General features: G+C 31.8%; 3 protein-coding genes across 6 annotated transcripts; 2 read left to right on the plus strand and 1 right to left on the minus strand.

Moving 5' to 3' along the window:
- Nucleotides 1-394: 394 nt before the first annotated feature.
- On the plus strand, nucleotides 395-4568 carry LOC102659718 (protein NRT1/ PTR FAMILY 5.6). 3 transcript variants are annotated; one of them, XM_014770762.2, is made up of 5 exons: nucleotides 395-550; nucleotides 669-841; nucleotides 1244-1461; nucleotides 2311-2858; nucleotides 3472-4568. In XM_014770762.2, the coding sequence occupies exons 2-5, from the start codon at nucleotides 694-696 to the stop codon at nucleotides 4313-4315; spliced, it is 1758 nt and encodes a 585-aa protein (XP_014626248.1). In that variant the 5' UTR covers nucleotides 395-550; nucleotides 669-693; the 3' UTR covers nucleotides 4316-4568. The 3 variants fall into 3 exon arrangements, with proteins under 3 accessions (XP_014626248.1, XP_014626249.1, XP_006603100.1); XM_014770763.3 differs by having other exon boundaries at nucleotides 462-841; nucleotides 1325-1461; XM_006603037.4 differs by having other exon boundaries at nucleotides 463-841.
- Nucleotides 4569-6006: 1438 nt separating this feature from the next.
- LOC100804663 (protein NRT1/ PTR FAMILY 5.6) lies at nucleotides 6007-9642 on the plus strand. The gene is made up of 4 exons (XM_041012024.1): nucleotides 6007-6551; nucleotides 7073-7290; nucleotides 7477-8021; nucleotides 8662-9642. Exons 1-4 carry the CDS (start codon nucleotides 6311-6313, stop codon nucleotides 9536-9538), a joined length of 1881 nt encoding a protein of 626 aa, XP_040867958.1. The 5' UTR covers nucleotides 6007-6310; the 3' UTR covers nucleotides 9539-9642.
- Nucleotides 9643-10549: 907 nt separating this feature from the next.
- LOC100798829 (protein DA1-related 2) lies at nucleotides 10550-15551 on the minus strand. 2 transcript variants are annotated; one of them, XM_006601915.4, is made up of 12 exons: nucleotides 15306-15551; nucleotides 14594-14751; nucleotides 13616-13703; nucleotides 13419-13533; nucleotides 12961-13099; nucleotides 12668-12751; nucleotides 12120-12239; nucleotides 11797-12009; nucleotides 11656-11718; nucleotides 11435-11550; nucleotides 11148-11206; nucleotides 10550-11056 (listed from the first exon to the last, which is right to left on the minus strand). In XM_006601915.4, the coding sequence occupies exons 1-12, from the start codon at nucleotides 15352-15354 to the stop codon at nucleotides 10731-10733; spliced, it is 1530 nt and encodes a 509-aa protein (XP_006601978.1). In that variant the 5' UTR covers nucleotides 15355-15551; the 3' UTR covers nucleotides 10550-10730. The 2 variants fall into 2 exon arrangements, with proteins under 2 accessions (XP_006601978.1, XP_006601979.1); XM_006601916.4 differs by lacking the exon at nucleotides 15306-15551 and adding an exon at nucleotides 15115-15286.
- Nucleotides 15552-17257: the final 1706 nt, after the last annotated feature.

The following is a 17257-nucleotide window of genomic DNA, read 5'->3' on the forward strand; positions in this document are numbered from 1 at the left end:
TTTTTTTTATATTTTCAGTTCTAATAAATTTGTATTTTTTAATTTTGGTCCTTGTAATTTGTTTTGTTCAGTTTTAGTCACCATAAGTTCATATTTTTTCAAAATAATATTTTTAAGATTTTTATTTTTATTTTTAATTCTTCTAAGTTCACGTTTACAAGGATGAAAATTTGAAAAATGTAAAGTTAGAGGAACTAAAATTTTTTAAAAAAATGTAAACTTATAGAGAATACATATGAACAAAACAAATTACAATGATAAAAATTTTATAAAATAAAAACATAAACTTACATAGACTAAAAATGAAAAAAAAAAATATAGAGACCAAAATTATAAAAAAAACCAACTTATAAGAAAAAAAAAGATATTTAAACCAATTGCAAATTAATAGTTACAGTTGGAACAAAAATGCGTTGTTTTTTCGCTTGTATTGCCTATATATTGCTGTGGTGGTGGGGATAAAAAAATTGCACTGAGATTTATTTGGGGTGAAAAAATTATATATATTGAGATAATAAATTAACCCAAAAAATTCTCAGTGAGAAATTAGGTATAATTAACCTTTCCGTAATTCTCTTTGTTATTTACATTTTAAATGTTACTAACGAGGCCACACTAACAATGGATTTCATCCACCCATTTCATTTGTCTATGTGACACACCATCAGAAGGTTACACCTTCAATTTGTAAACATGAAGCAGGAAATGGAGAAGAGAAAGGGAGGTAGAATTGAAGAAAGTGATGAAGAGAAATGGGTCCATGATGCATCTGTGGATTACAAGGGAAGAATCCCTCTCCGTGCTTCCACGGGTGTATGGAAAGCTTCGCTTTTTGTCCTTGGTAAGATAATTGTTGATTTAAGTTCTCTCTCTCTCTTCATATATACTATCGTCATTTTATTTCAATTCAAGTTTGCAACAACAGAAAAACTAATCAGATGAAATTAATTGAACACGTTACATCTTCATTCAATCCAATTCCATCCTTGCATTATTTGCGCACTCCTCAATGTAACCAAATCCCTTTCTTTTGTATTCAAATACTAGCTAATTATTGTTTCTTCCAATTTTTTTATAAATGTTCAGAACACAAAATGAATTGGTTCATATTATTATTGGCTAGTGGCACTGGCCACACAAATAATTCAAGGGTCAAGTTTGAAAACCTGTTATTAGCAATAACAAAAATTATGAAACAAATGAGTTTAGCATAACTTGGTGATTCTATTTCAATTTTGAGCAGCAATTGAATTTAGTGAAAGGATAGCCCACTTTGGGATATCCAGTAATCTTATCATGTATCTGACTGAAGTGATGCATGAAGACCTAAAGACAGCAACCAATAATGCAAACTTGTGGAAAGGAGCAACAACCTTGTTGCCTATGATTGGGGGATTTCTTGGTGATGCCTACACCGGTCGATTTCGTATGGTAGTCTTTTCTTCCCTCGTATACTTCAAGGTATATTCATCTTAATTTTGTCAATGTACTACATATGTTTTCACACTTCACGATAAATTATTTGTTTGTTTATATATATATATATATATATATATATATATATATATATATATATAAACACAAAATGCAAGCTTTTAAAGCACCACTCATACGATCATCACGAACAAGATTAGTATCCATTAAATTAAAAGATATTTATCATCTTTAACTTAAGAAAAAAATATATAAGTAAATAAATTTTAATTAAATTCACCCCTATATTTATTTAATGAAATAAATAAATTATAATTTTAGTTCCTTTTTATTTTTTTATATGTAATTTTGGTTTTCTTTTTTTTATAATTTTAGTGCTCATATTTTAAAAAGTTATATTTTTTGTCTAATATTCAATTTTTTCTATTTTTATTTTTTATTTTAATTAATTAAATAATTTTTTAATAATATCTTAAATGAATTTGTTAAATATATAGGATTTAATAGGATTAAAATAAAAACAATAAAAAATATACAAATTTGTCAATTAAATCAAAGTTACAGATTTTCTGAAAAGAAGAAACTATAACAAAAAAACAGAAAAATCAAAATCACAGATTAAAAACTAAAGGATAACCAAAATTGTAATTTAACAAAAAAATCTTAAAATACTCTTTAGTAGAGATTTTAATTTCAATAATTTTTTTCTATTCTTGATATCAAAATGAAAGAAATCTTAAAAATATTTTTTGCAGATATGATTAATAGAATTAACTTAGTTAACAATTAACATGATTTTTCCCCTAATATTCAAAACTAGAAAGAATATATTGTTGCCATGGAAAAATAAGCCCCATTTCTTGTTGTGTCTAGCAGGGATTAAGCCTCTTGACCATGTCTCAATTCATTCCAAATCTAAAACCATGCAACAATGATATATGTCATCAGCCAAGAAAGGTTCATGAAGTGGTTTTCTTCCTTGCTCTTTACTGTATCGCCTTGGGAACTGGAGGATTCAAACCATGCTTAGAAAGTTTTGGAGGTGATCAATTTGATGGTGACAACCTTGAAGAACGAAAGAAGAAGATGTCTTTCTTCAACTGGTGGACCTTTACATTCAGCATTGCTTTGTTGCTAGCGACAACGGTGGTTGTTTATGTTCAGGACTTCGTTAGCTGGGGAGTTGCTTATCTCATCCTCGCTATGTTCATGGCTCTCACTATCATTGCTTTCTATGTGGGGATACCTTTTTACAGGTACAGAATGAGGCCAAACGCAAATCCTTTCATACCAATTCTACAAGTCCTAATTGCATCCATAAGGAAAAGGAATTTGTCTTGTCCTTCAAATCCTGCTTTATTATGTGAAGTCCCAATGTCAGAGAATTCCCAAGGAAGGCTTCTAAACCATACTAGCAGGCTCAGGTACATTACGTACCTTGTTAGATATACATGCATAGAACAAGTTATAATTCTGAACGATATTGTTAATTTAGTCCTATCATTCATATAGTTTTTTTTTTAGATTAAAGAAATTAAGTAATACCTAAGTAAAAACGTTGACAAGAACCTACTAGAGTTGGCTTAATGGTAGGGATTTTGACTATTATCTAGGTTCTAATCATGTTGTTACTTTGTACACCAAAAAAAATAAGAATGTTGACACGACAAAAAATAATGTCAATTAGTTTATTAATAGGGTAGTCATATTGTGTTGACAATAGATTTATATAGTTGAAGTGTTGAACCTACCTATTAAAATTCACTAAAACTAATAGGGTCCGCCTAACAACTATTATTAGGACATTGATTCAGAAATTAAAAAAATATAAATTATAAAAATCATAGGAAAATATAAAAAAATCATAGATAATTTTGTACATTATAATAATAATAAAAAATTTAGTTTCTTATTCAGTGTTTCAAAAATATTGGTTAACATTTTTCAAATTAATAATAGGTTTGCTATATGGTACTAATTAATTTAATTAATGAATAGGTTTGCTATATGGTACTAATTAATTTAATTAATGAATAGGTTTCTTGACAAGGCTGCAATAGTTGAAGAAAAGTATATTGAGAAGAAAGCTGGCCCATGGAGATTAGCAACAGTGACAAGAGTGGAGGAGACAAAGCTTATTCTAAATGTTGTTCCGATATGGCTAACTTCATTAATGATTGGTGTATGCATAGCACAAGGTTCGACACTCTTTGTCAAACAAGCAGCTGCTATGAACTTAAAGATAAGCGACAACTTCAAAATTCCACCAGCTTCCATGGCGTCCCTTTCAGCCTTTAGCACCATAATATCTGTCCCAATATATGATAGAATTATTGTTCCAATTCTAAGGAAAGTCAGAGGTAACGAAAGAGGCATCAGCATCCTTGGGAGGATTGGCATTGGCTTAATATTCTTAGTCATACTCATGGTTGTTGCTGCCTTAGTAGAAAATATGAGATTAAGAATGCCTGGTCATGAGACAATGAGTGTGATGTGGTTGATACCCCAATACTTGATCCTTGGCATTGGAAATTCATTTTATCTAATTGCTTTGCAAGAGTATTTCTATGATGAAGTTCCTGACTCAATGAGAAGCGTAGGAATGGCTTTGTATCTTAGTGTGATTGGAATAGGATTCTTCTTAAGCAGCTTTCTAATAATAATTGTGGACCATGTCACAGGGAAGAATGGCAAAGGTTGGATTGCCAAGGATGTAAACTCAAGTCGTCTAGATAAGTTTTATTGGATGTTGGCTGTCATAAGTGCTTTAAATTTGTGTCTCTTCCTATTCTTGGCAAAGAGGTTTACTTATAAGACCGCACGGAGGAAAGCTACGGAAATTGATTGTTCTAACTGTGATGGGGTGGATACAGTGGCATGATGAGAGTGACTGAGTACCTTGATCGCTTGCTATATTTTCCGCTTAATCAAATATGTAATATGTTGTTCTCCTTGTATTTACTAAAATTTGGCTTGCTAAGTTTACACTGGGAGATTACTCTTAAACTAAGCAATAACATAGATAAATATATATATTTTTCTGCAGTGTATGTGGTTGGCATATACAACAGAAACAAGTTTACCCTGTGTATCTCGATTAGAAAATAAAAACAGATTTTCACTGTGTAGGGAAATTATAGTGTGTGATTAACTACTTTTAAGTTGAAGTTGTTTTTAAAGAAGATTGATTAAAATAATTAATGGTTAAACACTTAATTTAATAAATAACTTCATAAATATAGATGAGGTGAAAATATTGAAGAAATTTAACTAAAATCATCATATACACAACACAAGGTTCAACAACAAAATACACGTACAAAATCGAAAATGTACAAGAAAATACAAAAAACATAAAATCATTGGCAAGTCTTTTTCCTCCTATATTACATTTAGTTGAAGTGTTTATTTGTGTTAGCCTCAATACCTATTTTATATCCCCATAAGCCTCGACGTAAGGGATTCTTTTTCGCAAATCAAATATGATATGAAGATTGTGAGCGATCCATTCAAATATTGGCTGCAAAAAATAATATAAATAAGTGCAATGCAATTATAGAATATATAGGGCACACACACACACATATATATATATATATATATATATATATATATATATACTCTGACTAGGGGTGCGATGTATGGATGGAAGTAGGCGCGAAATCACTCCAAATAATCAGCGATTCACACCTATAGGGCACCCTTGGGCACAACTGGTCCTCGAAACAGAATAGCGATGATGTGATCACGCTAATGATATATTATTAATCAACTGCTTCAATAGAGTGCACACACCCTATCTTTCATAAAATTACTACACTTTTTAATTTTTGTAATAAAAAACCTAGAAAAACTCATTATGAAACAGATGATGTACTTTTAACACTCTGTCGGCCTCTCTCTCTCTATTATATATTGATTTAAATTTATTGAGAATTATATTTTTGTTGGGTCTCATTTATTATATTTTATTAATTGGATCTCATTATTTAATAAATCTCAATAATAATTTTATAATTTTTAATAATTTTTAAAAAAATAGTTATTTATAAACCGTATTTTACTGGCACTCTTTTTGCTTGATACATGTGAGATATCTGATTTTGACTCGAGGATTATGTGTTGTAAGATTAGGTCCTATATGGTCAAGAATATATGTGCTTTGAATTTAAGAACGTTATATGATTTCAATTTGGACTCCAAACATGGAAGACTTCTTGTAAATCAAACCACGATATTTTAATTCAACAAAGTGCAAAAGCCGGTATGTAATTGAAGTTGTGAAGACTTACACTACTCCAAGAGTTCAAGGTCAAATGCTTAGCCATCCTGGCCCCTTACAATTTACAAAGCCACGCACATGTTTGATTCAATGTGTTAGTGTTCGTGTGGCCGTTGATTGAAATCAAAAGTTACTCCAACATATATAATTTAGTGAGTGTGTGGACTAGAGTTCATAAAATAAATTTTATATCATTTTAATTCAATTTTTAAAAGGATTTCAAATTAGAATATCTCATGTTTTAAATTTTTTATTGAAAAAGATACAATTGAAAGAAATTAATTTCGTCATAGATTGAATGCAGAAGCCACCTTAAGGTTTCTTTGTTTTTTGAATATATTTTGAAACTAAAATCCCGCTGGAGACCATTCCTCAGCTTGAAAACAAATAATGATTTCTTGTTAAATTTATTCTTTTTCTCTACTGTAAATTATTCCAACCTCACATCTTTTTATGAATTTTTTTTATATACAAAATCCTCATTATTTTAAATTACATAAAATTCATCATATAATAAATATATTACACTTAATTATCGCTAATATTTACTGAGTATTTTCACCCAGAAAATAATACGAATTTACGGAGTATTTCATGAACTATAGCCGCGTTCATGAGATCCACGCATTCATAAAATATACCACATGTGGTGAAGACCATTTTAACCTACGTCTAGTATTTGTAAAGACGGAACAGGAAATGGAGAAGAGAAAGCGTGGAAAAAGTGAAGAAAAAGGAGAAGAGAAATGGGTGCATGATGCATCTGTGGATTATAAGGGCAGAGTTCCTCTCCGTGCTTCCACAGGTGTATGGAAAGCGTCGCTTTTTGTCCTTGGTAAGAAACTTATTTACTTGACTATATATATCATCATTTTATTTAAACTCAAGTTTGCAACAATAGTATAAAAAATGTCATTTTATTTCATCAATTGGTTCGTAGCTCATTTTTTACCTTCATTCTCAATAAAAACTATTAAAATACGTGTGTTAAAGCATGTCAAATAAAAGTCTTGGAAGATTTGTATTATTGTTGGCTACTGGTCAGCAACAAAAACAAGGGTCAAATTCAGCAACATGGTTTTAGTAATAGGGTGTTAACATAAATTATGGCAGTAGAAAGTAGAAACTGCCAAATTATCTTTTCTTTTAATTTGTACAAACTTCCAAATGATCTTTTTTTAAAAAAAATTGTACAAACTGCCAAGTGATTTTAATTCGAAGTAAGGTGCATAAGATAAAATCACATTTCCTTCTGAGGCAAATTGTCGTCTTATTTATTAGTGGTTAGCAACACAATTATAAAAATGTGTAATACATATGAGCATAACTTGGTGATTCTATTTCAATTTTGAGCAGCAATTGAATTTAGTGAAAGGATATGCCACTTTGGGATAGCCACTAATCTTATCATGTACCTGACTAAAGTAATGCATGAAGATCTCAAAACAGCGACCAAGAATGTAAACTACTGGGTAGGAGCAACAACTTTGATGCCTCTAATTGGAGGATTTGTTGCTGATGCCTACACTGGTCGATTTCGTATGGTCCTCTTTTCTTCCCTCTTATACCTCAAGGTATATATTCATATTTTCTTTAATTATTAATGTACAATATATATATTGAGTGCTTTTACACTTCATATATACCTTGTCTTCGATCTATTTGACATATCTCAGCCAGGATAACAAATTAAGTAATGTTTATATAAACTATAGCCATGAAAAATAAGCCCTCATTAATTTGTTGTTGTGTCAAACCAGGGATTAAGCCTCTTGACCATGTCTCAATTCATTCCAAGTCTAAAACCATGCAACAATGAGATATGCCATTGGCCAAGGAAGGTTCATGAAGTGGTTTTATTCCTTGCCCTTTACTGTGTCGCCTTGGGAACTGGAGGATTCAAACCGTGCTTACAAAGCTTTGGAGCAGATCAATTTGATGATGACCACCTTGAAGAAAGGAAGAAGAAGATGTCATTCTTCAACTGGTGGAATTTTACACTTTGCACGGCAATGCTGCTTGGGGCAACAGTGATTGTTTATGTTCAAGACTTTGTCAGCTGGGGAGTATCTTATCTCATCCTCAGCATGTTCATGGCTCTCACTATCATTGCTTTCTATGAGGGGAAGCGTTTTTACAGGTACAGGAGCACAGAAGGTAACCCTTTCATGCTAATTCTACAAGTACTAATTGCAGCAATAAGGAAAAGCAACTTGTCCTGTCCTTCAAATCCCGATTCATTGTATGAATTCCCAAAGTCAGAGAAGTCACAAGGAAGGCTTCTAAGCCATACTTGCAGGCTCAGGTATCAAACGTTCACCTTTGTTAGATATATAGTGTATGACCTCTTTTTATTGTGTATATGAAGGTTAAATATTTTTAACACACTTTTTTTTAATATATTCTTTAGTATTGTTAGTTAAAATTTATTTAAAAAATTAAAATATAGATGGAATTCATTAAATAAGAATTATTTATAAAATTTTATGTTTTTTTAATAAATTTAAGTTAATAATAAAAAGTTAATTTATTTAAAAAAGAGTGTTGGATAGTATTTTGTTACCACATGTATTCTAATTGAATTAATTTCTTTCGAGACAAATGAAAAATATACTAACAATTAATCATTTTTGTATAAATGTTAACATAACATAATAATATCGACTAAAATATTATTAATATGGTGGCATAGTGTTTGTAATTCAAAATTTATAAATAGACGATAGAGTTTGACTACTAACCATGAGATCAACTAACTCTATTCAGAAGGTGAGCTTTAGGTCTTTCAGTGCACAATGTTGATAATAATCTTATTAAGTTTGGATAAGATTATTTTTAGTAAAAGATACTCCTGATTTAAAAAAATAATAGAATTGAACACATTTATTACTAATGTTCATTAAAATTAATAGTTTAATACTAATCAATTCAATCAAAATGAATAGGTTTCTTGACAAGGCTGCAATAGTTGAAGGGAAGTATACTGAGCATAGAGACCAGAATCCATGGAGATTAGCAACAGTGACAAGAGTGGAGGAGACAAAGCTTATTCTGAATGTTATTCCCATATGGCTAACTTCATTAATAATTGGTATATGTATAGCGCAAGGCTCGACACTCTTTGTCAATCAAGCAGCTTCTATGAACTTAAAGATAATCAACAGCTTCAAAATCCCACCAGCTTCCATGACATCTGTTTCAGCTATTAGCCCAATAATAGCTATCCCAATATATGATAAGATTATAGTTCCAATTATGAGGAAAGTCAAAGGTAACGAAAGGGGCATCAGCGTCCTTTGGAGGGTTGGCATTGGCTTAGCATTCTTAGTCATAGCCATGGTGGTTGCTGCCTTAGTAGAAACAAAGAGATTAAGAATGGTTGAACATGATGAAGTGATAACAGTAGGGGGGACTAGGCATGAGACAATGAGTGTGTTGTGGTTGATACCCCAATACTTGATCCTTGGAATTGGAGCAGATTCATTGTCTCTAATTGGTTTGCAAGAGTATTTCTATGACCAAGTTCCTGACTCAGTGAGAAGCTTAGGAGTGGGTTTGTATCTTAGTGTGGTTGGAGTAGGATTCTTCTTAAGCAGTTTTCTGATCATCACTGTGGATCATGTCACGGGGAAGAATGGAAAAAGTTGGATTGCGAAGGATATAAATTCAAGTCGTCTAGATAAATTTTATTGGATGTTGGCTGTCATAAATGCTTTCAATTTGTGTTTCTTTCTATTCTTGGCAAAGGGGTACACTTATAAAACCGTGCAAAGGAAAACTAGGGAAATTTGTAGTGATGGGGTGGAGACAATGGAATCATGAGAGGGAAAAAGGTGTACCTCACTTGCTATATTTTCTACTGATTCATAGTTGTTCCCCTTATATTTACTGAAATTTTGATTGAAATATATGTATACATTGTGGCAGATTACCCTATCAAAATGGCTAACTAAGCAATAACATAGATGGGTGTGGACGATTTTTATTTTTCATATTAGTTAAAAAATACATTCCGTCAAATTTCTTTTTCATTATTTGAAAGGACAAAATGCACTTATATTGTTTAAGGAACGAAATTTTACTCGATACTCTTCCCATTAACACAAATTTTCTTTAATTTTTTATTTTTTAAATGAATTGATTTAAAAAGGCTAGTGTTATATTAAAAAGTAAAAGATATCAAGTATGAGGTGTGAAAGTATAAGGGAACTTTTTTTTTTAATAAGGAGATATTTGATATATCTTATTTTACACTCAATTAATCTTTCTTTCACCAAATCAATACATTTTGAAATTTTATGTTTAAATTGAAAATTGAACCTCAAATGGTTGCTATTGATTTTAAAAGCGTTTTTTATTTATTTAATGAAAATCCATTTTCAGTGTTGCACAAGCCCATGCAAAAAGTGGCCCAACTAACGAAGAGAGAAAAGAACCTCTAGGCCATTGCTTTATTCACTCCATACTTTGTTTGGTTTACTCCCAAAATTACAAATATACCTATTTATCCTTCCTCTCCAAAGCAAAAACCCTAGTCGTCTCTCCTCCAAACCTCCATAACTACTGCGACCCACCTCCACCCAATACCATCGCCACACCCAAACACCACCATCACAACCATCCAACGCCATCTCCACACAACACCAAAGTGTGAATAAATATGTTCGAAAGTAATAGATATAGTAGAAAATATTCGTTGGAATTTTTTATTATCTCATCTAAAAAGCATATAAAATGAAATAAAAAAATAATTTGATGATGTTAAAATTGAACATACTGAGTTTATTGGCTTATTGCTAGCAAAAAACATCATAAATAATTTTCTCTCATAAATTAAAACAAGGAATGCATAATATTATTCAACTTGGACATAGACATCCTTACATATATAGGGACATCACATTCCCCCGGGGAATGAAATAACAGGAGGGAAACTGTCCAACCTTGTCTCTTATATTTGAAGCAATCCAACATCAAACACTAGATTGCAAACTCCTATGAGAACGTGTCCTTATTACAGTGGGAAATGACCAGTCAAACGAATATGCTCCAGAGTGCAACGCAAACCATATTTATTCACAGCCTCATTGGCTGCTCTAAAGCCACCACCATAAGCTGGGGAAGAATCATTGGCAATCTGGTTCATGAAAAACTCACCCAATTTATTTTCAACATGAGATTTCACACCTTTCTTTGATGAACTAGAGTAGGAGGAGGAAGAAGCTGCTGCTGATGTTGATGACATGGTTCTAGCACATGACATGACCTCTGCATCAAGCCACATGTAAGAAAGAACCTGACAAATACCTTCCTCTACTTCAGGACTAAGGTTTTGGTAACCTGCTTAATTGGTTCAAGGCAAAGTGAGAGAAAAAAAAAATCATGTGATACTTAGAAGTTGAATACCAAGATAAGATCAACATTATATAACCTTTGAGGCGTAACCAAGCATGCATCAACTCATGTGCAAGTATAGCACCTGTGAGTAACCTGCATCCAGTAAAAAAATATCATAAAATTTATTATAAAGTTTGGATCAACATTATCACAAGCATAAAGTAGCGTTGCCTATCATTGGTTTTGGCCATTGATGGCCTACTATACTATATTTATATGAATTCAATAGTTGAGCACGAGTTATTGTAAACCCATCTGACACCTGTCTTCAATTCCTATGAATAAAAAAAATGAATTCAATAGTATTTTAATGTTACTTACCTTGGAAGACCATACAGAACAAGAATAGCTGTAACTTCACACTTTCTAGGCAGCCGTTGAGCTTGAGATCTCATGCCTATTAATCGATGGCCTCCAATTTTTGGCCATCTATATACCTGAAACAACAGAAGATCATAAATCAGAGGAAATACCTGACAGATAATTTATAACTTGGTTCATGAAGGCTTTATAAAACAAGAAAATAATAATAATTAACATACACTTGTGACAGTTTGCTCTTCTGAAAGGCATAATCCCCTTGTTTCTGGTAAGTGATGGAAGCCCTGGTAAAAGCCAATAAAGAGTAAGAGGAATGAATTAATTCTATGACTGAAAAATGAAAGAGTGGATGGTTTCATTACATTCTTCTCCCCAACAATGGCTTCATTAAGTGCTTCTCTCCCAACGAGAAGCATTGGGACTTGTTGATCAATTTTCATATTCATTCCTTCATAATAGTCTCTGATAGCATGATAAAGGGGTTGACATTCACCAGTGTCCGTTATAGCAGATTCCATGCACTCAAAGCACAAAATCCTTCCATCTTCCAATCTATAGTATCTTTCATCCCGTGACTTCAAGGAGAAGATAATTTAAAAGAAAATGAAAGATCAGAAAAAGGAAGAAGCATATAGCAAAATATTATTTCCCTGTTGTGAAAAAAGTAATGTGATCATGTTAGTACCTCTAATCTTTCACAACTACAGCAGCGAGCTGTATTATCATATTCATGAGATGGACAATACTTTTGATTCCAATAGGGGTGGCATCTATACTCAATCAAACCAGCAGCATTTATTGGTATCTGAAAGTGAAAGACAATACCACAAGTGTTAATGTTGCTTATTTGTTTTTCATCAACTGTAAAGATTACAAACCAATAGTAGTAGACACATAGGAGAAGTCTTCTGATAAATAAACAAAATTATCAATGGAAATCTCTTATGTAATGTCATCTGATTAACTAATGTAAAAAAATATAAAACATAATTTTCCCAATCTTCTAACTATTCATAAATGAATAGAGAATAGTGATATTATGATGACTGTAATTTATAATTATTTCAAATGTCATACCGTCATTATAAACTAACTAGTGTAACTGTCACTTATAAGTTTATAACTATAAGGTATATGAAATTCACTGAAATTTAATGACCTTATTGAAGAAAACTAAAAGTAACAAAAGCAGAACAAATGTGAATAAGCAAAACAGAAGCAGACTAATCTTACATATTGATGGCAAACTTCACATTTAGGGTGTGTCAATTCCTTAAAACAGGTTTTGTGATATGGATGCTTCCCTGACAAAGAAAACTTGGAGCAACAGGAAAAAAGGAAGTAAGAGACAGATAAAAGAGTAGTGTTAAAAATTAAAATCAATACTTTTGCAAGCTTAGATTTGAAAGAGTAAATAACATGAATTTGTTGTGGGAAAATACCGGAGACAAGTATAATATATGTATGAGCACATATGTAAAATAGAGTATATCAGATTCCTCTTAATCTCAAGAGGATCAAAATACCTCACGCTCAGTAATGGGGTAACGACAAGAGTGACACCGAAAGCAGTCTGGATGAAAATAATTATGACCAACTCCTAAACAATTGCCATAGAGTATCTCTTGGTTGCACCCTCCACATGTTCTATTATGCGATTGCATACTGCACATTACCAGTTGTCAATAAGAAATGATTGAGCACGGTCATCATAATGCATTAGCATCACAAGAATGAAATCAAAATTAATTACATGTATGGAGAAGTCAACAGAGAAATCAAAACTTATTTTAAAATTTTGTTCAAATTTATGCTAACAACACAATGACATACATATATACACATTGCCAGAGAAATCCTTTGTGATTTTGAATAGCAGAAGCCAATTAAAAATTTCAACAATCATGCTATTGATCAATTTGGGAATACTTGATGTTTGGCCTACATATATAAAATACAATGTTTAGGAGAGCAAAAAATTTACCCATATCCCCGGGTATAAAAAGGTACAGGGGCATATGGTGGATGGGCAGATGAGAACATGCGATCTTGAAGAGCCTTTGCATAATCTTCATCAGTTCCTGTTCGCCATCTATATCCTTGATGATCAAATAAAACCAAAAGTTTAATTAGATCACAATAGCTAGAGATAAATTACATTTTTGAAAATTTAGCACCTACCAGTTGGTCTCTTAAAATTTTCGCCTAAAGAAAGTGCAATTGCATGATCTAGATCCTCTTCCTCCTTCCGAGATCTAGCACAATCATCCTGATGACATCAAGAATGTTACTCAATACTTCTTCAACAGCCACAGTTATGAACATATGTTGATTAAAAGAAACAAAAAGATTATTGCATATCCAGTTACGAACATATGCTGCATTACTCATCACTACATGATGCAGCACAACTCATGTTGTGGTGCACAATTAAGATACAAGTCAGCATTGCTTAACCAAATCTTTTGAAGGAAAAAGTGTGGGAAAAATTCACTATGTGCTTTAAGCTGTAACCCCGAGTAACGAGAGGATATCTAATCAACCAAACAAGCCAATAGAAGTCAACTTTCCAGTACTTATGATTGAGTTAGTAAACCCCTATTTTAGTCCTTAAAATTGTAAAGTTGGATATTGTAGGTCCTCCTGACTTTACAAAATTCTCAGTTTGATTCCTGACTTTTCAAAAAGTCATACATTTTAATTGGTTTCCACTTCATTTTCCACATTATTGTTTTACTTCAATAAGGAATGAATGTGGTTTTACAAATCAGGACTAAAATGAGAATTTTGTAAAGTTAGAGATGAATGCTTACAATTTCAAGGACTAAAATGAGATTTTACTCAATTGAGTTATAAATTTTTTTTGGGTGAACCCATTGAAAGCCAAGGACTAACAATAAGATCAATTTAAGAAGCTGGACTATCTGATACCCAATTGAGTTATGAATGATGACAATTAAATCATCTTGATTCGGCCTAGAAGTAGCATATTCCGGTGAACTAACTAACTATTCTCCTTTTATTTTGAGCAAAACAATAACCATACTTATGACTTATGAGTGACAAGAACAACAAGTAACAACAATTGATATAAATATCCTTGAATAGCAGTGTTATGAATGGAACGGAACAGAACAGAAAGTGAATGCTTCTGTTTACCAAGGATTTAGCTGGAGCTGGCCAAACCATGTTTTCCTCTACAGGCTGCTGCAGATGGCGACCACCACCCCTTCCTCTACTGGACCCAATGTTGAAAATCTTACCAAACCATTTCATAAAACCAGACTTTCTCTCTGTATATGAAGAAACAAAGTCCCCTGCTTCCCACCAAATTGCAAAAACAAAAAAAAAAAAAAAGTTCAATTAGAATTTAGAACCGCAACTGTTAAGTCATATTATAAATCGAATTTGGCTTATCAAGTCGGTTGTGACTTTATTTGGATAAATTTCTCCATAAGAAAAGAAAATAAGAAAGTGAAATGAATCACGCAAGCTTACACATAAACTAATTTATAGAACCTCTTTGATTTAACTTCTCCATAAGCTAATTTATAAAAATTCTACCTAGACTGAATTTTAGCTTTATCTAAACATGGCCTATATCTTATTACACACTTTACATAATCTTCTAGGATCGTATGCAAAGTAAAATGAGAAATTTTGAGAACAGCCATCCATACCCATTTAGTAAAATTAACAACCACCCAAAAAAAAGGACTTAGAAGTTCAAAAAAAGTTTCACGTGGTTAATCTGAACTTTGCAAAATCTATTTTGTCTTCCACGTGATGATGGCAAGTGTTAGGCACATGAAGCTCTAGTTTGTGTGTTTTTCTTTTAACAGAAGGAAGAAGGAGAAGAAAGAGAAAATACCGTATATACAAGGGTGAGAAAGATGATTGATATCTGAGGGAGGAGCCATAGGTTATGTATAGATTTTCTGGTTACGTGAGAGGTGGAAGAGGCAAAAGGAAGCACGAAAAATGAAAATGATAGAGAGAGAAGGGGTTGGAGAGAGAGAGAGGAGCAATGAAAAACAAGGTTCATTAGAGATCGTTAATAATGGTTGAAAAGGAGGGATAGGAATCTATGAGGAAGTGGCAGAGAGAGAGATTCTTGGCTTCGAAAGCAATGAAGAGAAAGTAGACAATTGCAGAAAGATATGTTCTTGAAGAATGGGAGAATATTAAGTAACGGTGGATTGTTGAGAATCAAACTGGAATATATCTATGAGAGAGAAAGAAAGAGAGAGAATAACACAAAAGAAAAAAGGGGGTTGTGTTTGCACGCATGGAGATTGGAGTTGAAGACATAGTGCATGAAAGTTTTCTCTTTATGACTTTCTTGTTGGGAGCATTTTGGCGGGTAAGATGACAGAGACAGAGTGAGTTCAAACAGTTTCATTCTTCTCCCCAAATGGTCAACTATTTGTAGGGTCATTTTATGAGCTAGCTCCTAGCTGTAGATGGGAGAATAATGTCATCATATTCGACTAATCGCCTATTACCAATCAACTTTCACATACAAGATACTTCGAGGAAGTGTATGTAATTGTAGTGAAATTAGTGTTGATGGGATTCAATGATAATTATAAGATTTTTTTTCTGAGTCTTTATGTTATAAATAGAAGTAATACTAAAAAAATACTTTAGATATTATAATTAAATTTTATCCTTGTTGTTATCACAAAATTGAATTCAACTAAATAATAATGTTACGTCTAAGATAAATGAAATTTAAAGTTCATATTTTACCTAAGTTGGACTATCTCTTTAAAAAGTCAACACATGATATAAGTTCTTGTTTTCACAAGGTTTAGCACTTGAGGGACTAAAGATTATCATAAGAGGTCAATTGTATAAAACGATCTTAGAAAGTTAACATGATACAAGTGCTATCGCTTGTAACTTGTAAGGTTTAGCATTTGAAGGATTCTGATTATCCTAATATATTGACCTTTGGAAGGTTGACCAACGATACAAGTACTTGTTCATGCAAGACTTAGAACTTGAGGAACTGTGGATGATCATATGATACAAGTGCTTGCACTATGAGGCATAATTGCTTAACACTTGATAAGTTGTAAAAAATCCCAAGAGGTTTAACCATGGAAGGCCTACCTCCAACACAAACATGGTTGGCTAACAAAATACAAATCTTAATATGACAAACCAATCTTGGATCAACTCCCTTTGACTTACCAATAAATAAATTCCCAATAAATTATCTTAGATTAACAAAAAGACAAAAACTTTAAAAAGGGCTCTTGATTTGAACAATTTTGGTCACTTATGATTCGTATAGGAATCTTCAAAAGCATTTATAGTGGTTTAAAATTGTTAGAAAATATCTTTTACTTATTAAAAAACTATTACGTACAAAATATATTTTAATAATTTTGAATCACCACAAAATTAATTATAAGATAATATAAAATAAAATCATGTCATTTAAGGTGATATTTGACGACAAAGATCAAAAGTGATAATAAGAAAAATGTTTATGAAATTTCACCGATCTTTTTTTATGAACTTATGAATCCTTTAGTCAAAAATCAAAGATTAATTCTTCGAGTTATCTATTTAAGAGGTTGACTTTTCTCAACATATATTTTTTGGGTAATGTATATGGGACAGAAAATAATCTCATAACCATGTGTTTAAGAAATAAGATCACTTATCAATGTCACACTATGTTTATTGGAAACTTTTACCAATTAAATATTAATTGAGGGATTAAAAAATAATTTAAAAATTTTCAACGAGTAAATATATTTAATCGTAAAAATTAAAGTTGTAATTTGATATCCCCTATATCATAGCCAA

The sequence above is a fragment of the Glycine max genome, chromosome 18 (genome assembly GCF_000004515.6).
Source record: "Glycine max cultivar Williams 82 chromosome 18, Glycine_max_v4.0, whole genome shotgun sequence".
NCBI lineage: Eukaryota > Viridiplantae > Streptophyta > Magnoliopsida > Fabales > Fabaceae > Glycine > Glycine max.